At 48.8% G+C, this 22169-nt stretch overlaps 1 protein-coding gene and 1 long non-coding RNA gene across 9 annotated transcripts; one reads left to right on the forward strand and one right to left on the reverse strand.

The window, feature by feature from the left end:
• The first annotated feature begins 524 nt into the window (after positions 1 to 524).
• LOC116654210 (uncharacterized) lies at positions 525 to 1439 on the forward strand. The gene is made up of 2 exons (XR_004309241.2): positions 525 to 863; positions 1217 to 1439. It is a non-coding gene; the product is annotated as an uncharacterized LOC116654210 (long non-coding RNA).
• HID1 (HID1 domain containing) lies at positions 1430 to 22130 on the reverse strand. Of its 8 annotated transcripts, none has more exons than XM_085523209.1 (20): positions 22079 to 22130; positions 21399 to 21779; positions 16586 to 16735; positions 15785 to 15955; positions 14809 to 14922; positions 13654 to 13760; positions 13097 to 13213; positions 12179 to 12401; positions 11722 to 11778; positions 11485 to 11625; positions 11124 to 11214; positions 10326 to 10477; positions 9003 to 9081; positions 8195 to 8359; positions 7355 to 7582; positions 6794 to 6891; positions 4924 to 5004; positions 4400 to 4491; positions 4006 to 4164; positions 1430 to 3559 (listed from the first exon to the last, which is right to left on the reverse strand). In XM_085523209.1, exons 7-20 carry the CDS (start codon positions 13168 to 13170, stop codon positions 3496 to 3498), a joined length of 1704 nt encoding a protein of 567 aa, XP_085379335.1. In that variant the 5' UTR covers positions 13171 to 13213; positions 13654 to 13760; positions 14809 to 14922; positions 15785 to 15955; positions 16586 to 16735; positions 21399 to 21779; positions 22079 to 22130; the 3' UTR covers positions 1430 to 3495. The 8 variants fall into 8 exon arrangements, with proteins under 8 accessions (XP_085379335.1, XP_015735778.2, XP_085379333.1 ...); XM_015880292.3 differs by having other exon boundaries at positions 6767 to 6891; positions 22079 to 22114; XM_085523207.1 differs by lacking the exons at positions 21399 to 21779; positions 22079 to 22130 and adding an exon at positions 21123 to 21298.
• Positions 22131 to 22169: the final 39 nt, after the last annotated feature.

Consider the following 22169-nt stretch of genomic DNA (forward strand, 5'->3'; position numbering starts at 1 on the left):
TCAAAAAGTCAACCGAGCGTTCAGAGGTCAGACAAGATTTAAGGGCAGGTCCTTGTTTACAGTCAATCTATTTTTTGCTGTTGAGATCTTTCATAACCTTTACCCTCTGCCAAAGCAGCAAAATGCATCCACGTCTTTACTTCAGATCACCTGCAAACCAGCCCCAGAAACAACGTGGGTTTGGATCGGAGCCTGCGGGCATTTTTGGTGACATTAATTTCATCCCGGTCAGGAGCTCCAGAACTACAGGCTCCTGCCCACATTACGCTGCCCATAACTCAGCTTCTGGCAGTGGAAGCTCTCCCTGAAACTAAAAGTGAGAATGACTTCACGAACATGAACTTTGCCCACTGAGAGCTTTGACTTAAGCCTGTGTCAACAGAAATATGGCATGAGAAATAACAGCTGGATAAATTAGGCTCCAGTAAAGTTAATTATTATTCTCATTCCCATTGGTACCTACAGGAGATACATGCCAAGATCCACCCCTTGCAAATGATACAAGAAAAGTTTCAACCCCCCTCCCCAGTCTTTGACAGCAGGAGGACAAGGAATGATTTACTTCATGAGAAAACTCAGACTGGATGTTACTTTAATGATATAAAAGCTAAAGCTCTATTTAAGTCATTGAGCCTCCACCGAGCCACTGACTTGGGAGGTTTCCCTCTGAGACACAATATTAAGTCCCACAACTACCACAAACAGGCGCAGACTGAGAAGGATGTAGCTGAACAGGACGGCCTTCCTGAACACATGAAGAGCATGAAGCCCCCCCTCCAACTCTTACCAAAGGCCACTGCAGATCAGATGGAGTGCTCCGTGTCCCTTCCTAACAACACCCAGCTCAGGCGCTGCAGATACAGGTAAGGAACCTACAAGGGACAAAAGTAAAACACCCCTCCAGGCCAAAGAGAAAACTGGAGTCGAAGGTGTCAGCCCTTTCACACCAGAGGGTGAAAGTTCAGGTTCTTCGCAACTCTGGCTCTGGACTATGCTGTGTCTCTATCCAGGAGGGGCACAAACCACAAATGCAAAGTTTGCTCACAGCCACCGTAACCATCATTTGCTATTTGCCCACTGCGAGCACCTGCAGAGGTTCCCTCAGGGTCAGGCACCCGCCCTACAGGTCTCAGCTGCACAAAGGTCCCAGCGCACACTTGGCCAATTCAGGAACCTCCATCCTGCTTGATCCAGTTCCTTTTCCGCACCTCTCCAGGCTGTTACCTTGGATGACGTCTCGCGCCGTAAGCACAGAGATGGACAGAAGCGCACAGTCCAGGCTCGTGTTTCACAGCCTGATCTTCATCGGTGATGTAGAAATTCCATGCGCTGCAGAGGAAGGCAGCACGTGGTCCCATAGCAGCACAGCTACACAAGCACGAGATAAGCAACATTACAAACTTCTCAGTGAAATAAAATGAGCCACATATTGCATGTTTCAGATAATCTTTATCTTTCACTCTGTAATTAAGCAAATAGTTTACAGTGCAAGTTGATTTTCACAGAACAAAGATTAGACTCCAAACACCAAGAAAAACAAAAAATGTTTCCAAAGGAACTCACAGAGAAATAAAGCAGAAAAGATGGAAGAAATCATAGGAGTCAGAAGATCCACAGGGGAGGAGGCAAGCATGTGGGACACGAGATGTCCCGCTCTGGCTGTGGGGTGTGAGCGCCTCCCCCACCAAATCACATTCTTATATATGAGAGATTCCTACTGAAACAGAGATCTCACCCTGCTGATATCCAAACAAAGACTGCATCAGGATGAGCGTAGTGCTAAACAACAAAGTGGAGTGGAGATGGAACAGGGGAGGGGTGAGGAAATTAACCTCTATTTCTTGTATTTATATCCATCAGAAAAACCACTGGGGCTTTATTTCAGCTGCCCTAGGACTACAGGCTACTTTCAGTGTCAGAAGTGCTTAAGAAAACCACTTGCCTACAGACCAGCCAGTGGAACAATACACTCTCTCCAGGAGACAAACAGCAGATCATCCAAGCTGCCATCACACTAACTCCAGCACTTAGGGAAGGTCTACAAGAAACAAGACCGCACACCTGACCCTTACTCAAGAGTGGGAGACCAGTTCCAAGGAGTGATCTCACTTGTCTGTCGTAGCTCAGAACAGCTCGTGGCCCAGTGACCCCCCAAGGCTGAGGACCAGGAGACCAAAGATTAAGCCTTGGTGAAGTAGGAAAGGTCTCAGCTCACAGCAGGACCCCTCGCATTGCCTTGTCTGAACACCTCACAGGCCTAAGGCAGCAACCCCGCTCCACAGAACATACAATTTGATGACTCCCAGGATGGTGGGTGGAGACAATGTGCAACTACATGCTGCTAAACCGTGCCAGCAACAGCCAGCCTTCCACTGCTTCCTGCTCTGCCTTCCCAGGCTTTGCTCATTTGGACCCTGTACATTCAAGATCTGATATTTTGGTTCTTAGCAAAATGCCCCAAAGAATCAAATTTTGCCTCAGCACTCACTCTCCACTCCCAAGTGACACAGAGATGCTTTTCCTCCTATGGCTTCCAAATTCCTCCCACAACTTCCCTGAGAGCCACCCTCAATTTCTGGCTTCAGACAGTAGTGTGCAAAAGACCCTCCTGCTCCATAGACAGAGTCAGAAGGACACGGTTACTCCCAAACCCAGCTGACAGTGTCCTTTCAGGTAACTGGTGAAGTACAACACAGGTTAACCATCTCTTCTCCTTGCTCGCACTGAGCCAGTCCATTCCTTCCCGTGTGCTTGTGAGAATCAAACAGGGCTTTCCAAATTGACACACATACACTTCATTGCAACACTTGACCATGAAGGACAGGTTGCCGGGCCTGGAAGCCAAAGAAGAACTACCACACCAGAGTGACACCTACTAAAGGACTCTTTAAGCAGCTTTCCAGGAAAGGAGTAGAGAGATTGAGAGCTGAGGCACAAAGTTTTCCTTCAGTAACTTCTCCTTTCATTTGGACTGGAAAGATTTCCCTACCAATATACAACTGAGACTTCAGGGAGACACCTGCAGTCAGAAGCGATGGCCCAGAAACACTGTGGAACCACTTGAAATTAACTACCATTTCCAAACCCCACTGCCTGCAGGAATAGCACCCAATTTACAGTTAGTCTTTTCAATTAAATGCTGACACTGAGAAGGGCAAGGACTGGGTCAAATTGGTTTCCAAACCAAATCCAGGAGCAAAACACTAACTGAAGAGTTAAGAACAGTCTGATTTCTAGTGCAACCACAACAATGGACGATCGCTTAGACATCTTTCACTCAGGGTTCATGGTGAAGGGTAAAGGAAGAGAAGTGAGCTGGGGGAGGGATGCCCACACAGGTCCCAATTAAAGCTTTAAATGACAGGGAGGTAAATGGAATGATTGTCCTTTTGGTCTCCCAGCTGGATGTGAAATGCAGGAATAGCTGTGATGAAGCAGCACACAGCAGAGTCCTTAGATCCAGTGTATTTCTCTTAGTAGAGGTTAAGTGCTCTCTTAGACTCGCTGAATTTCAAACAGCTTCACATCTGTGTCATACCAGATGGGGGGATCCACATTCCTGGGAGAGAAAGACAAGATTCACTTTACTCTCTGTGGCTGGGTACATGGAATTCAAACCCTACAGCTGGGATTACTGGAGCTGGCTATACAAAATGCCATCAGCTTTGCAAAAAAGGAAATCACTGGTTGAGAGACAGCAGCCCTTAAATGGGTGACAATTTCTACAAGATTCCACAAAGGCAGAGCTTTGCATTAAATTTTCCCCTCTAAGCTGCCGCAGAGAATAGAAAATCTACAAAATCCCAACCAAGCACTATGCCCACAGCAACTTCCCTCCCACCTCCCACTCAAATTTTTGGAGCACCTAATTCACACTACTCTTTTCTAGAGAAAAAGCATCTTTCTGTCCTCTAAATGAGAGGTAATCTTGAGCTGGCCCAGTGTCTGCAATTCTCTCTACAAGCTCTGGAAAAGATTGAGTCAGACTGCACCCAGATGGTTTACCTCAAATAAATAACGCCCCACATGTAGGTCCGGAACCACATAGCAGTGCCTGAGTTAGCCTGATACTTGCGAATGAGGATGGGGTGAGGGACAGGCAGCAGCCCCACCAGCGTGCCATGCTGCAAGAACTTGAGGATCTCTGACTCATCTGTGAGACCCCTGTAAACAGACAGAACAGGAGCATAACTGGCACATCCCACAGACTGCTGCAGCACAAAGTATCAGTCCAAAGAAACACACACACAGTCAGACTTATGGCTATCAAGAACAAACATCCTCTCCACTGACTAAGGAGCTGAGAATGCATCAGAGAAACAAGAAGCCTGGCAAGCAAAATAACACCTCGGCCAACACTGCAAGGCTTTCAATTATACTTTACAAGGGAAGTACTTACTTGTCAATGCAGATCTTCTCCACCTGAGGGACCAGTACCTGTAGCAGCCGCATGATGGTCTGCAGAGGAAGCTTTGACTTCCAAGACATCACCTGTGAGTAGCAAAGTCCACAAAGAAATCAGTACATTGCATGAGTAGTTTTTCCTACAGGTACCTCCACTGTTTCTACAACAAATGAAGTTTACAAAAATCCCAGAGGCAATAGATGAGCTGAGCATGCAACAGCAGTACAATAAATCCTGGAACAATAGAAATCAGAGCCACCCAATGAAACTATGGAGGTATTGGTTTAACGCGGATAGAACAAAATACTTCTTTGTGGCTGATGATACACTTGTGAAGCTTTGACCAGAAGTTAAAGATATCCCAAAGAAATGTGTTACCCAGGAGAAGTCTCTGCTTTGGGAAAAAAGGAAAGGTAAATTAAAAAAAAGAGAGAGAGAAGAGGGCTGTGGGTGGAGCAGAAGTAATTTCTGCCACAACTCTTCCTTGTTATTTACTTCATCTGTTCAGATTTCCTTACCCAGTCGGGAGTTGGGGTCCACTGTCCACTGGAGGATGCACTGGAGAGACGCCTTTGATCCCGCTGGGGATGTGACACTTCCTATCAACAAACATTATTTAAACATAAAGTCACACATTAGAGCAAGGAACAGAACTCACTGACCGCTGAACCAATTTTTCCAGAGCACTGCTGGACAAGACAAATCAGTCTGTCCCCAGAACAGATCAAATCCCAAAGCCCCCACTCACTGAAATATTTGCTTCGACACAGTGAATTTTTCAGACCTCAGTACACCAAGGCTCCCCTCGGGACTTTTTGGTGCCTTCTGTGGTACATCCTGAAGAGTATTTCTCCAAGGGGGGGCTCTCAACAACTCCCAACCACACACTCTCAAGGAACAACACACTCATGCCCCAAACAGGAACACCATCACAGAATGACCTTTGAAAGGCTCTGGCCAAAATTCACAACTCATTAATGTTTTCTTCTTCTCTCCATCATTCTGGTTTCATTCCTTTTGGATAAGAGACATCACTACCACCTTGCCTTCCAAAGTCAGCCACAGAAGCATCCCAATATTCATGATGGAACAGAATGGAAGCATTTAAAAATCACTATCACTCTCTGCACAAAGTAAACACGGAGAGGCTTTTCCCTGACTTTTTTTTTTTTACACCCGACTTTTCTACTAATCAAACAGGATCAGCATTTCCTTCCAGCAGCTATTCTACACCTCCACAATTCACGTCACAGGACGGCGCTGCCCAGACTCATTCACGTCACCTCTGCAACCAGAAACAGCAGCTTTGGGGCAGAGCTGTGCTGGAACCCACTGGAAGCTAACAGTGCTCTGTGATGGGGAACAGCTCAAACCAGCTGCTGGACAAAGACACGTAATGACCCAAGATTCTGTTTCAGAGGCTGCTGGAAGAAAACCCTTCTCCTTCAAGTTCTCAGCAAAAATCTCCCTTAATAGCAGCATTAATTGCATGCTTAAAGACGTCTTGCTGACCATGGTCCTTCATGTAGCATCAGGGAAGGCCAAGAAGGATAAAAAAAATGTATTCTAGACTATTCAAGGATACTGTTCATTCCAGTTTCCTCAAAGACTAAATGACAATATTACTTTGCAATGATTGCAGACAAAGCCTTACTGTTTGGCCTCTGCGCCCTGTCCCCATCAAGCTTCTAAAAATAAAATTCATAAAAGCATAAAAACTTTTATCTCCTTCAGATGACTCTACCCTCTTCCCCTTTCCTCGTGTATCCCACAGCCTTGCCTCCATTCCAGCTGTCATCCTAAGGCTTACAGCCGGCTGATATATTTAGGAGAGGTGACATGAATTACAATGAAATGTGAGGGCTGTTTGACATTTCACAAGAAACATTTGAAATGTTTATGGCTGATAAGGGAATTACATTGCAACAGATAAAGAAAGGAATTTAAGTCAGTCACAAGGGTGAGGACCCTAAAATTCATCCAGTGCCTCTTATTAGTTCATCTTAACTCAGTAGGTTGGAGTCAGGACAGAACACAAAAAGACATCACTCAGACAGTCCAAAACACCACAGTCCCTTGAGACAGCTGCAGGCGACCTGAAGCGCTATTCGACTGCAGCGATGCTTCTCCCAGAAGCATATCCCACACCCAATGCTTTACTGCCCTTCACCTCCTGTCTGCTTTATGGCACCACAGCAAACATTCAGACAGGCAAAGAGCACTGCCATAGCCAGGGAGAGCAACTATCCATCAAGGACCAAAGATCTACGTGCTTATACACATAAGCAAACTCAGCAGGGAGGATCAGGACACAAAGGCGCTCCCCTAAATATGCCTCAATAAGGCAGTGCCTGCCCTTACCCCACTCCAGGGCTCCCCATCACTCACAGCTGAGGGCGGGTTACCCTCTGGCAGAGGCTCAGGCTCCAGCGAACGCATGGTCCCATCCTCTGACACCTGTGACTTCTCTGTGAGCTTGTCAATCCCTGTGTTCAAAACACAAGAAGCCCAGAAGTACAGGTGAGTTAAATATGTCTTTCTCTGCCCTACCAAGCACAGACACTCCATGCATCAGCTGTAATCTGAAACACCCTCCTTACAACAAGAGCAGCAAGATGCCACCTTGATCTCATTGCCCCAGAGTTCACTTGCCCCTGGGAAAACACTTCTTGATGAAACAAGGATACAAGTTCACATGAATACTGTTAAACTGAGGCAAGAAGTCAAAATTATGAGAAAAGGTCATGCAGACACTAAATCTGAGACAGCATTTTACTTTGACCTTCCCTCAGCTTGGATAAACTGACCTAAAACTGTGTCTGAAAGGCAGTAAGTCATCCACAGACGTAAACTCTTAATCTCTTCCCACACCCAGTGAAAGGGTGAGTCCTCTGTACCTCACAGTGAAAACAAACTTTTCTCCTGTTACAAAGATAAACTAATGCTGACCTGGAGTAGCCACCAGACTTGTCTTCAGTGTCCCTGGCTCAGCGGGGGCAGCAGGACGTGACCCCTCCATGGAGGCTCCATCCTGGGAGTTGGTGCGAGAAATAGGCTCTGGAGATTTCTTCTTGCGCTGCAGCCCCTTCTGGATGGACTGCGAATCCGTGGGCAAGTTGGCCAGCTGATGAAACACATTCCGCTTGCGGATAACAGCATAAACCAAATTAGAGTTCCCTGCGAATTACAGTAACAAAATGAGCAGAGAAGGAAGACTTAAAGAGCTCTGCCAACATAGCGTACCTCACTGGCAACATGAAACCTGATCACTGAGACCCTGTAAGCTCATAAAAGCAATGGTGCAAAGAAGAAAGAGCAGAGTTATGTAAACTTTTATCCATTATAAAGCCACAAGAAAATCAAGTTGTATCTTTCCTAGGCTGGAACGTTGACAAGAAATTGGTTAGAGAATGATATTCAAACACATGAGAAAGAAAATGACACTTTAATCCACACAATAGCACCTGTTTTGGAGGAAAAGATTCAACATTTTTCCATTTTCAATAAGAAGCTCACAAAGTGAGCCAGGGGCATTTCAATTGAGGAGAAATAGGAGAGTACTCTCATTGTATGGTCTGAGGTTATGCTGACAAATTGCTGCTGCCTCATTTTGCCCAACCCCAACCCCAGTTACCTACTAACACAACTTCTTGATCCCAGACAAGTCTTCCCGTAGCTGGTTGAGACGTTTCTTCCCCATTCTTGTGAATCTGGACTTTTTCTGAATGTGCATTTAATGTTCTCTTGGACTAAAGTAGCGTAAACCCACTGAGCATGGAAGTTTCTTACCATCAAATTGGTACTGAATTATGTTGTTGAAAACTTCCAGCAAGAAGAAAACAAGATGGTGGTTCTGGATAGCAGAGAACAAGAACCAGGTGGTGGAGAAAGCTTCCAGGAGATGCAGTAACTTGTTAGCAGCCACCATGGAAAGAGACTTCAGATATGGAGACACTATGGAAGGCAAACACATGACAATTAAGAGACAGAACCAGAGACCCACACAAAATCACCATTTAAAACATCACTTGTGCCATCTCCTCACTATGCACTTCTGGGAAAGTTTCATGAGATGGCTGAGCCCAAAAGGGGTTACAGAAACACTGAAAATAAAAGACTCCAAATAGATATATGGACTAACAAAAGCAAATGTTTCCGCCTTCAGAATTTCTCAAGGAGTTTTACACCAGTAATATCACGGCTCGTGTCCCTTCTGCAAATCTTGTACAGAGCCACCCGAACTTCTGTAAAACCCAAGGGAACACAGTGTCACCGCGAGGACGTGGCCCTCCCTGCTGGAGAAAAACAGCACTGCCACCGCCGTCAGCGGGCTGGCAGGAAAATGCCTCTCTGCCACCCCAGAGCTGCTCCAGGAACCCTGCTGTCATCTTGTCCCATCTGACTGAGCCCAGCCAATACACCTGAAGACAGACCTGATCTGCAGCAGGCACCTCTAGCACAGAATAGAAAGGGTCGCAGTTTCCATCAGCAGTCACCGACACTGGTAAACATTGACTGGCACAGATAGGAATGCAGGGAGACAGAGCATGAGCAGCTGACCCTTCTATGGGTTGCTACTCCATGCAGTAGTGCTTACCGTTCACAATGATGGTGAGCAGGCAGTCAAAGAGAGGCTGCAGACGCTGGTGCCCACTAGTTATGATCTTGTGAAAGACCTGCGATAGGGAAAAGAGTTCTTGAGCAAGGCAGAACCTTACTGAAAGCACCCTCTCAACCAAAACCAGTGCCACCCCCACACTAATCACTTCCTGACACCATTCCTTCCAAGGCAGGGCCTTGCATACTCCACAATTACACAGGTGGAGAAGGCTGCTCTCACTGCAAACTCGTGCTCCAAGAGCGCAAGCTTTTATTTACAAGGAGTCCTTTGGGGATATGATTACTGCTCTACAATACTGCAAACAGAAACTGACTGAGCTGTTCCAAAATGTACAGCCAGTCCGGGACAACAATAAGTTACCAGGAAGAAAGGACTACCTTCACCTCCAGTGGATTTTTGGCTCTAAACCTTAATGATAGCTGCTTGACATACCAAGGAGCTAATGATCTCATGTCCAAGTTTAGTGCAAAATTCTAACTCCAGTGTTTGTCCTACATTTCTTAACAACACGCTCAGAGGCATGGAAATATTCAGCTGCCCCACAACCAGCCCAGACATTTCCAGTTTTGGCCTTCCCACCTCTAGCAGGCATACTTTTAGAGTACACAGCATAATGAAAACACAGGTGATCTTAAACTAATGAAATGTAATAGCAAAACACATTGCATCAAGAACAGTTCTGGTAGGTGGATTCTTCCTCCTCCTTCTAGTGGTAATCTCCTTTAGAAGGTTTAATCAAAAGCTGCTGAGAAATTCCTCCCTGACAAATAAGCACCAACATGCCAGAAGGGCACTGCACAAGGCCAGTACTGCAAAATGCAGCATGTTGGCAGCAATGGGACCCTCATCACTACCAACTGCAAGATGAATGAAATCTAAAGCTGCGGGTTGAGCTTGGTAAGGACACTGCTGTCCTCATTCTGTCTAACACACTCCATGAAACTCTGGTTGCTTGGGACAGAGCCAGCAACACAGTCAGATTTCCTGCCTCCAAGTCTGTTAGAGATCATCCACCCATCCCATTGCACCAGACTCGGAGTCCTTTAAACCAGTTCAGCTCCACCCCAGATCTTGCTCTTTGAGATCTGCACAACATGTACCCCTCACCAGACACATCGCCTCAGGTTAACAGGGTGATGAACCACCAGTGTTTAGACACACCCCATATACTTTCTGGCTACTCAGTGGAGGGGTGATCTAGGAAGGATCAGTAAATTGTTCTGTTTCCTCACTCAGTTTGTGGAGATTTTGAAACAAGGGTTAAGAGGGAAAGAAAAGAACTCCTAGAGCTATACTCACTATGATGAGCAGATCCGCATGAGTCCCTGTGAAGACAGGGATGTCCATAGGCACTCGTACAGAATACGGCTTGTTCAGTCGCACCCCAAAATTACGCTCCCCACTGAGAAGCAGGAGGATAAATACCCCAATGTGCATCAATCCCACTCGTGCTGCAGAAAAACCAAAGAAACAAACAAGAAAAACAAAAACCTACCACACCAAAGCCAAAGGACTGCTGAAAACTGGAGGGCAGTGAGGAAAGAGGAGAAACACAATGGGACTGAAAGAGAAATGGTAGACACCAGAGTATCCTGATTAGGAATGTCCTACACAGACCTCCTTCAATTGTCAGTACCAGTGTTTGCTTCAAGCCTGTTTGAAGTCAGTAAAACACAAAGCCTCAGGTAGATTATGCTCTTCATTATGTTCTTGATGTAAATTACTATAGCAGAAAAGATCTGACTTCTTCCAGCAGTGCAGCATGGTGTTATGACTAACTTATACCAAAAGCAAGAGAAACTTGCTCATTTTTTCCTTTTCTTCTTAGGATCAGGGAGGCAGTTTTTGACATAAGAACTCAAAAAGCATTAGCACGTGCTAAGGATATCCCTTCCACATGCTGTGGTATAGACCATGCCCCGCTTCTAAGTCCATTACAAATACCCATTTAAGTGAACTACTCACCCTCATCCCTGCAGAAGGCTGGGAACACACACTCAAGCAGCAATCTCAATGGTAGACAGGAAGCATTTTAAAAATATCTTAGCTCAACTGGTAGGCACAGATCATCCCAATTAATGAGAACAACCAACTTACACTGGTCTGCTCTGGCATCATTGAGAAAATACAAGATTGGGACAAGGATATCCAGAACATCACTGCTCTTCAGCACAAAGAAGAGGAATTTCTGGAAAGAAAGAATTTCAGACAGTCGTAAGAATATTTGGTTTCATCCACCATCCACAGGGCTCAGGCCACATAGACTCAAGCTAGCCAGTCTCCCTGGAGCCAGACCAGTCCCAGCCCACCCAGCTGTAAGCAGCACTGCTGACAGGCGCACCACAGTCAGTGCTCACTACCTGCCTGTAACCTCTCTACAGAGCTCTGTCCAGCCAGAGCCACACCAGGCTCTGGGGATCAAGCAAGGAGGGGTAAGGCTCAACAAGCAGCTCCACACCTTGTTGAAGTCACAGAGTTTCCAGAAGAGGACGAGAAGTTCCTGATGGAATTGGATCTTCTTGGCAGAGTTTGGCAGGTAGGTCTGGACCAGTGGGTTTGATAATAAACGAGCCACTCCTTTCAGGATGAACTGGAAATCCTGCCAACAGAACAGGAAAGAGACTGTGGTGGGCCCAGGGCTAGCTCCATCAGCATGAAATCAGACAAGAAGTCATTCAGGACTGGAGCACATTACCTCCTCTCGGTGTATTCTTGAGAGGTAATTCACAAACAGATTGTCTGGTCCTGGAGGCTGTGTTCAAAGACAATGAATGAAATGCTTATGGAATTACAAGATTTAGTCAGAAGCCAAGTGCAACCAGTAGCTCTAGGGGCTCACATCTCTCATTTAAGCTTTGCTCTCTGAATGATCCAATTCTACGTGCTAGGAAACAGAGCACTTCCAAAATCAGTAGTCAGGGAATTTTTACTTTAGTGCTCCTGATTCAAGTCAGTGACCAAAACCTGACGGTTTGGTCACCTATGGCTGCTTAGTGTCCTACATGAAGGGAAGAGGACTGGGCCAGAGATAGCAGACTGGAAGGAATGGAGCATTGTTGCACCTACAGATTAGCCCTGCATTCAGGAAAAGCTGGCATAAGGGGGTCACAGCAGTTGGGAAAGTGGCAAATACGGATCCCGGGGCCACTCACATCCACATCATCCATGGCCGTGCCAGTAGTTGTGCCATCCACAGTGGGACTTGAACTGGTGGAGCTGTCATAGTCCAAAGTGACAATCAGCACCTGGGCTGCCTCCTCCACCAGGGGCTCACGGTAGTCAGAGAAAAGCAGATGATTGTAAGGAATCCCATAACCCACCGGATCGTAGGCACAGACGACATTCAGGAGCGAGGTGAAGAGGGGGAGTGCATGTCTGGGCAGGAGAAAACATTCTCAGAAGGCAGAAATAAGAAGTAAATGATGCTGCCTCGGGGAGAAACAGGCATCCCTCCCCAGGATTTGGGGTTCTTAACAAAGGACCAGCACCTTCTCTAATCCACCCAGCTCCAATCTATGACAGTGACCAGTGACTGAGCAGCACAGGGACAAGAGCTGACACTCATCTCCCACTGGTCATCTGGACTAGAGCTAAAAAGAAAGGGGAGGTTAAAAAAAAAAAAAAAGACTGTGACTTCCCAGAGAAATTCCATGCAACAATAGGAAAAGAGACAGGACCTTAAAGCTCTCCAGACTCCACCAAGACCAAACTGTGCTGCCCCCAGTGGGCATATGAAAGTCCCAGAGGAGACGATGTCACCAGAGGGCAGCATTCACCTGCCACCATCACCAGCGACTCAGTGAAGTGCCACACCACCATTCCCACAAGGGAACAGGATCTACAGCAGGGGAATGCATCTGCCTTTCCCACATGACAAGGACCACTCCTGTATCAAATTCCAGTGAGCATCATGCTCAGTTTTGCCCTTTGCTGATGAGCAAGGTTTCTCACTAAGTAGAGGTGCTAATAGCTAAGGGCTGTTGTCCAAGTCCTATGGCCAACCACTACCAACATACTCCTTTGGAAATATCTCAGTGTATTTCTCCTAGCACTCAGCTTTATACCCTCACCTGTTCTCTGTAGAGCAGAAGAACTGCACCCAGGGGTTGGTGTTGCTGCTGTCTGAAGATGGAGGCAGATACATGGCCTCAGAGAAACAGGTCAGCAGCAGCTTAAGCAGCTCTGTCCTGAAAGAAGGGAAGAAGAGGTCAAGTCCTGGACTGAAGCACAGGAGGCACAATCACCACAGCAATGTATAAGCTCAGTCCCATCCTGAAAGTATTTCCTATAGAGAAAGTTGAGTCCATTTCATTAGCAGCATTTCATTTGTAAGCACTGATCAAAATGCTGCCTTTTGAAAATAAGAGATACAGAGTTCCTAGGTCATTTCAAAGGGTCATTTTGACAGTTTATATCACAGACACCCTACCTCCCATATCATACTACAAAAAGTTACTCAAAAGCACAACCAATTTTCTCTTTGCTGCCTGACATGATGGATTAGAAAGGGGCAAGAGCCCTGCAGAAGTCACAAGTGCCTCAAGAAGCAAGGAGAGCCCATCTCCTTCAGACCCCTCAGTCTCCTGAGCCCAGCTTCTCTCCACTCTGCCTCTGCAAACCCTCTTACCTATTCAAGTCATGAATGTAGTTAGGCTGTGGAGAGTGAGCAAAGCCCACTCCTGCCTCCCAGATGTACTCGCAGCTGTCAATGGAGTGGATATCCTCTGCTGTGTCCTATGGAGAGAAACAGAAGATCAGAGCACAGGCAAGTGCAAGAGTTGATTACGGGTATCCAAGGCAGTTCAGCCCCACCCTCAACGGTAGCAAAGAAACCAGCAGAGATGCATCCTGACACTCTAGTTGCACGTACCAGCCTCACTCAGACACCACCTATCCAGGCACTGGGCACCATGCAGTATAAGGTTCTTCCTCCAGCATGCCAAGGCACAGTGCTAGCCGCCTCCGCTAGAAACTGGCAGCCAGAACAAAAAGATCCAGGATATATTTTATTCTAATTATAGGATGCATCACCACCTCTTCTCTTTTCCTCCACAGCCCAGATGAATATAATATACTTGCATCTAGTACCCTTGGCATGCTTTGTCTCTTTCCTTAAGCTTAATTAAGCAAATTCTACCACCAACCATTTTTTCTCCCTGCAGCTGGGGAAAGCAGACCAGAGAACTGTTTTTAATTGCTCTGAATTCCTGCTGTGTAACTTCCTTCCCTCCCACAATGGTAATGATCTCACTGAGGGCAACCAAGACGCACTTAGCACACCAGCCACAGCTCCCACAAAACCAGCATGCTGACAACAGCTACTGCTAACACGGAATCAACCGCAGCTTACTCAACAGTCCTTGCTTTTCCTGCCTCTCTACTCAGTTCCTATAGTCAGGTTGGAGCTCACCCACCGCCAGGTTCCTCACCCAGCTCCTCAGAACAACTCTTGGTAAAACTGGAGCACTTAAGACCTCTGTCCATATTCATATTGCCCGTGAGAAGAACAAGGTGCTGAACGTCCCTGCTCTAGTGGAAACAATAGGAGAGCCACTTTGCCAGCAAGCCCACATCTTCCTGACAGGCAAGCTGTAGTGCAGAGAAAAACACTAGCTTCTCCTGCTGACATTCACCCAGCTATTGCAGAACACCTGCTTTAGAAGATGCAGACACTACACACTGAACCCAAAACATTGATCCGTGTTAGTCTGATCTAACTAACATGGTCAACTATCATGCAGCTAATCCATCTCTATGCAGACAACCTCATGATTCAACTCACCACCGCGCTTCTCCGGTGGCTTTGCACAGTGAAATCTGGACAGAAGAGCAGATCTGCGACAGCAAGGAGCAGCGACTCAGCCAGCGGCCGGGCATTTTCATCATCTTCATCTCCCTAAAAGTGAGAATTGTGAAAGAGTACTGTTAGTACAAGACCATACATTAACACTGTTATTACAGCAAATGAAGATGCACTCTCTGTGAATATACAATAAGTTACAGAGGAACATGAGGGAGAAATGTGCAAAACCCACTCTGGAGAGGAAAGAAATTCCCCCCGGGGAGTAATGACTATATGGGAACAAGGTCTTTAATGTGACCAAACTGAGTGAATAAAGTATTCCAGAGCACAGCTTTTCTTTTCCCCTTGAAGCGACCTCAAGCGAAACAGATTAGAGGTAGCAGCAGAGATAGCAAAACGTTTGTACTGTACCAACCACTGCCAACTCCCTATAAACTTTCTCCAAAACACTGCAGCACATGTAATGCTCAGGGGAAACCACGTGTTTCAGCATGGTCACGCTGACCTGCAGATTCAGAAATCTCCAGGAGAGCGCTCTTCATGCATAAAACAGCAGCTGCCAAGGGAGAAAGCAGGTAAAGACGTATTCCTTGCCTACCTCAGTTATGCTTTCAGCGGTATTTCTCTCATTTGCAGAACACACTAAAGCATGTTACCCTGATCCTTTCCACACTGATTTCAGTTCATACTTTCCATACTGGAAAAGCCTTCCCTCACATACCAGCTCTCTCCTACAGATACACACCCAAGTGAAAACCTCAGGTGACGCAGAGACCTGTGCTAAGCAGAGCAGCTGAGGGCGAGAGCACCAAGAATCAAAGAAAAGAAACTGACTTAGAAGATGCCACCTAGTTTCTGCATAAACAGAAATAACAACAGTGCAGCTGTCCTCAAACGCTTCCTTGCTTCCTCCCGCTCACCCTCCAGAAAGGAGAATAAGTGCCAAGAGACAGACCCCTCCTCGGCCAGCCCCAGGGACAGTTGACCAGAAGAAACCTCTCCAGTCTGGGTCCTCAAAGATGTAAGGCAGGATACGAGTGAGGAGCCGACTGCAGTTCAAGACGATTTGCCTCTCCTTCTCTGTGTGGCAGCCACTCTCTGCTCCCTGCACCAACTTCTCCACAGCCTGCAGGAAATAAAAGAGAGGTAGCATTAGCTTGGACAGGAGCAAAACTGCACAGCTCTGACCTGCTGGTGACATCTTCACATAGATTTATAAGCACTGCTTGGAATCCATTTCCCTGAGTTCAATGGTACCGCCTCCATTGCTGTTAGAAATACTGAGGTAAACAATCTTAACCAGACCTTCTTCAATTTCTTGTCTCACCACAAGGGATCTTGCATGTCAGAGTAACCCACACAGCATAAGCGTTGCATGGATAGAGAGCCATAACACCTGCGGGCTCCCTCCAGCACTGACAGCAGAAGTAGAACTAAGGATTCACCATGCAGCTTTTTAATTCATGGGGTCATATTCTCCACTTAGTTTCATAGCAGACTGTCTGGGCTCCCGACTCTGATCGCCTGCATCACTGCCCTTATGGATATGTAAATGCTGTTTGTACAGCCTCAGCCCATCCACGCACAACTCTGTGACTGTGCGTAAATATTTTTCCAGGCACATTTATGACCCTGCACAGCAGGGATGGAGGCTGAGTCTCCAGCTGTGACTGCAGATGACCTCTCAGCCATGCTGCTGTGCTGTGCTCCCCACAAATACACAGCACAGCACCAAGGAGGACGACGCCATCCTTACCTTATAACACAGAGTTGCCAAGTTGGACGGTGATTCCTCTCTCACTGCTCGGATCTCTGCAGCTGGCACGAGGGCAAAGACATCCTGCACTGACGTGGCTGTGTCTGCCCAGAACTGGTCCCAGAAGGCATCATCCGTTGCTTCCACAGGCTGCAAAGAGACAGAGCTACAGAGGCAGAACCAGCATCCAGTGAGCTCCAAACATCAGTGACTGCAACCGGACTGGGGATGCAACCATCACCACAGAGAACAATAGAGGATAAATAAAACACCAGCACTGATTTATATTCCACTTTTTTTAGTTACCAGAGCCTTGGCTGATGGGAACCTCCCAAACAGAGCACTCCCTCAGCACTGGAGGTGACCATTTATGTGACCAAGCACATCAGACTTGGACATTCCATGTCTTCCGCAGAGCCACAACACATCACCTGAACCCGCAGAATGTGATGCGTCACCACCACCGGAGGGCAGCAAGCGAGAGGAGCCAGCGGGCGGCTGCCAGGCTGGTGCAGCAGCTACTGCCCCTGGGCTCTCCTATGTGCTCCTGTAGCCGAGAGGCTCATGGCTCACCCCACTCCTTTCTGCCATGCAATGAATCAGCCCAAGCTACTCTCCACTCACAACCGAATCCATGAGTTAAAGCATCTTCTGCTCTGACGCTGAAGTCCTCTTTATTTTACCGCCTGGCCACCAAACCGAATTCCCACCGAGCCCTTTTCCAAGGAAGACAGACTTTTTCTAAGGGATGGGAGATGGCAGCTCCTCAGCGGGATGTGCAGGACAGCCAGCTGCCTGCAGATGACTTGCAGCAGAACTCGGCTTCCTAAGCATGCAAGAGAGCTGCACTATCTCTCAATCTGTGCACAGAATGCCTAAATGGAGAGAGGAGAAAAGCTATTTGCAAGTCAGATCTCTAATTATGCTCCTCAAAAAGAGCCAAGTACTTGGGAACACAATCTATAATGCAGGAAACATCCTCCACTTCCTACATCCCCTTCCAAACCGGGCACCACAGCGGCAGGGCTAATTGCCATGTGCACCTGCTGGCTGCCTGCCACAGCCACTCCCAGCAGCAGGGAGCAGCAACTCCTGCTAACAGGAGATTATGCATCAATAATGGCTTCACTCTCATCTAGAGGGGAAGGAGAAAACCATTTCCCTGCAGCGTACACAGAACCTTTTCCTGCCTGTATCTTCCCTGGAGGCTGAACACAGCGCTGCTCCACAGCCAGCAGTGTGACAGCTACGACTGTCTCCAACAAGAATTACATAGAGATGGAGGAGCACACAGCAATCACCCAAGCTGTAATGTTGGATTCTGCAGCAGCAGTAACGTCTGCCATCTTGGCAATGAGGTTATGCTAAAACACCATTTCTTTGCTTTTTAATAGCTGCATTAAGTCATCTCCCCACCCAACAGATGGCATCCCATGCACAGTCGTAGGGCACAATGCAGCACTGACTCACCCGCAGCCCCCCTGATCTAATGAACCGTCTGGCATCATGAAGCCATTTGATGCACGTAACATTCATCTCCCAAGAACATTGGTGGATGTTTTAAAGCTGACTGTGTTCTGCGTACAGCATCTCCTGAGATCTAAACACCCACCTCCTTGTGCTGAGCTCACCCAGCAGCCTGTGCGTAGCACACAGGAAAGGGAAGCACAGCGACCTGGAACAGCCCCATTCACCGATCACCTGCTGCTGGAACCACGTCTGTACCGAAGGAAGGAGCTGCCTGCAGCACTGACTGCTGCTGTGAGCACAGCAGGCAGCATTAAATGGATGCGATGGCTCACAGCGGACAAGGGAGGTTTTTATTTTTGCCTTCTGTTCACCTCCACAAGGCTGACCTCCCATCTGCACACTGGCTGCACAAAGCAGAATCAGTCCTGTGGACACTTCCAGACTTTATTTCCCCAGTAGTTATGAATTAGGAGTTTCAGGTGCTCTAAAACACACCATCCACACACTGCAAGAATCAGAAAGGGAAGCCGTGTGAATTACAAGCATCTTGCCTGTTAGTGAGCAGGGAATCACAGCCCTGCACAAGCAATCCTAACAAACAGGATGAGCCATAGGAAGAAAGAACACGGTGCCGAGCTGACCACTTCCTATCAACAGGAAAAGCTCCCAGAGCGCTGCCTCCCCTGTGTGTTACCGCCCTCAGCACAAAGCTTTTATCATCTTCACTTTCACACACAGCGCCTTGTCACTTTCCATACAATTCCTCACCAGCTCAGGCAGCACTGCACCTTCACATCCAACATCTTCTATCCAGCACCCGTTCCCAGCTGCCCCTATTAGAGGACCATCCTCCAGTATTCACTTCGTGCCACCGTGTCGACCAGCCCAGAACATTTGTGGGTAGGGACCATCATTCACCCAGGACTCAATGCCTGAATTTCCGACCAGTCTTTTCCAGCCAGCAGCGCGCTCCTTTCCACTGAAATGGGGCAGAATTTAGAGCACGGTGACCACAGAGCCATCCATGCAGCACCAGACTGAGCCCTGTGATGCCAGGCAGCCCGGCAGGTACCTCTGACCACCTGTCTGGGAGCTACTGTGCAAAAGTAAAGCCCGAGGTCAGACTGATTCAGAACGTTAATAAGTTGCAGGATTTGACTCTTGCTGCCAAGGCCGGCAGCCCCACACTGCTCCCAGTGCACAAGGGATTTCTTTTCATAGCGTATTTGCAGCCCGTAGGGGAGAATCAAGGAGAGATCCCAAACAAGTCCTTTGCCCGGCCGCTGCTGGACAGGGAGCTGGAAAATGCCAGGTGTGGAATTCCGGCATTGAAAGCTTTTCTGTCAGTGACTCACACATTTGCAGCATGAACAACTACTTTTCTCTGGTACCTTTTTAATAATGGAAATTGTTCCGAATCGATCACTCTGATTTTTCTTTTTTAGTATTTTTTACATCTTCAGAGTTTCTCTCTGGCAACCAAAAATCAGTCAAATCAGTCCCAATTTTTTGCCCATCCTTGGTTTGACTTTCAAGGTCCAGGCCCCACTCGTGCTACCAGCATTGAAGCATTATGTTACTTACAACTTTGTTGGCTGGGTTTTTTTAAATGCCCGCGCAGCACATGTTCTAATTAATGAAAGCCTAGAGATTAACGGCAAGTCAGCTATGTCAGTGCTGAACTTCCACCAGGCAGCGAACACTGCTTCCTGCTGGAGCACCTCCTCCCTCACAGCCTCCCCAAACACAGCACAGCACACTATTAGCTCACGGCTTCATGTTACCTAAGATCTGCCAAAATCTGCTTGTCCAATTACCGAATGGAAGAGAAGACTGAAATAAATAAATTAATAAATAAAAAGAGATGCTGCAGAGAAAGCAAAGCACGTTTTACGTTAATAGCTTCCGAGTGGGGATTCGACTCCATCCATCACTGCCACTCGATCCCAGGCCTGCACCTACGGCTGCTGCTGGCAGCGGCTGCGAAGGCTCCAGCAGAGCCCAGCCGTGCCATGCGAACAACGGTGCCCTTCTCCAGTATGTAAACATGGGAGTGCCAGCACCCCACCCTTGTTCCACATGGCACTCGGGCTCACCTCGACCACAAAGACATGAGGTTAATCCAGACCAGAACACTGTTTCTCCTTCCTTTACGCGGGGCCCCAGAGCACCTTCCTTCATACACGCGTCAATACGTGGGGGAGGGCAGCTCTGCTCTTGCTGGCAACAGGAGGCATTGCCTCACACGGGTTTTCTTTGTGGGCAGCAGCCTGAGACGATCCCTTTGGCACAGGCAGGTACTGGGAAGCCGGGTTTCATTCTTTTCCCCCAGGCTCCCATTGTAACCTCGTTCCTGATAACAGAACGACACTCCACATCTGCAGGCACCCCAAAACATCCTGGCAGCCAGAAAGCCGTGGCAGAACTCCTTCCATCGCTAATTCACCTGTTTCTCTGTTTCTGTGCTGTCTGTTGTGAGGATCTCCCCGACTCACCGCAGCCGTTCCGAGTCACGCAGACACAAGCGATAAATGCTGCCTCGCAGCCCGTGATCGCGGCTCCTCCGAGTGTTCCAGCCTTACCTGCTATCACCCCGTCCCACCCCTCGCTCTGTGCCTCGTCGCAGACCTTCCCCCCTCGCCCTTCCCCTCTTTGCGCCCGTTCTCTGTTCTGACGCTGTTCCTCGGCCTTACTCCCGTTACCCCGCACTCTCCTGGCATTGGAGCGGCGCCCACCACGCGACGCCTGTCGGTGTGACCGCAGCGTGTAACGCCGGCCGCGCTGCGCTGCTCCACCGCAACCTGCGGGAGCGACGCGTTGTCCCACAGGCCGCGTACAGGGAGCGCTTCACGCGGCGCCCCCCCCCCCCGCCCGGCGTCACCCGGAGCGGGGCACGATGCCGGTGGGACGGCGCAGGGCCGCGGTGTCGGCTCGGCCCCGCACACGGAGCCCCGCCCGCACGGCCGCCGTCCCGCAGCACCGGGGCTCGGGCTCGGGCCCCGCCGTTCCTCGGCCGCCTCAGGGCGGCTCCTGACATGGCGGCCCCCCCGCGACATGGCGGCCCTACCTGCGTCTTGGTGGTGAGCTGGATCACGGCCTTCCTGAAGTTGAGCTTGGAGTCCGCGCCGCCCATGGTGCGGGCTGAGCCCCGGCCGCCCGTCACGGCTCCGCTCCGTCCTGCCCGGCTCGTGCCGCCGCCTCCATCGCTCCGTCCCGCTGTCAAACCCTCCCGGCTCCGGCTCCGCCCCGCCCCGCCCGGCCCCTCCCTCCTCCTCCCTCCTCCTCCCGGCCGCGGTCCCCTCTCCTCCCGTCGCCCTCTGCCCGCCCCGTTCTCTCCCCCTACCTGACACGGGCCGCTTTGTAGCCCAGGTTCGCCCCGCTGCGCTGAGCCGTCCGGGCTGTTCCTGCTCAGACCCACCCGCACAGCAGCGCCTCGTGCTGAGGTGCCGAGCACCACGCATCGTTTTAACCGCACGGGGACCCTGAGCAGCCGGGTCTGCTGCTAAACGTGGAGCCTGACGGCCCTGCCCGGGGCGCTGCAGATCCGTGATCCTGGAGGTCCCTTCCAACCCGGGTGGTTCTAGATTCAGTGATTCTGGGGCAGATCGCGTCTTTTCTGGGCTCTTGTATAAACATCCCACCTGCCTTTCCCGTAGGCACTGCTGCAGGTAACGCAATTGGGTACAAATCTGGGGAGCTCCATCACACAGAAGGTAGAATTCACCTAAAAACACTGTCATATATTAGTTCATACCTGGGAGTCTCTGATGGACTCCATGGCTAACAAGGACAAAGAAATCACATGAACAGAAGTTTGTATTCCAGAAAAAAAACAGGAGAAAAGCCTGGAGGACAAGCACTGCCTTCTTGTCAGGTTGCCAACTGGAGAACATAGTAGAGAAGATACCAGGCTAAGGTGATGCTACAGGTCCGCTCATACAGGTTCCCTCGTTCACACCCACCGCAACGCATCCGAACCAGGTGATAATGCCACATCCCGATGGAGACGAGGCTGACACTCACCCGAAGCTGCCCGTGGTGAGGCCGGACCGGCAGAGCCAGAGATGCCCGCACTCCGACAGGGGAGGCTGAGGGCGGCTGGGCGTGGAGGAGG

The sequence above is a fragment of the Coturnix japonica genome, chromosome 23, assembly GCF_054131305.1.
Source record: "Coturnix japonica strain WE chromosome 23, WE-NBRP24, whole genome shotgun sequence".
Lineage (NCBI taxonomy): Eukaryota > Metazoa > Chordata > Aves > Galliformes > Phasianidae > Coturnix > Coturnix japonica.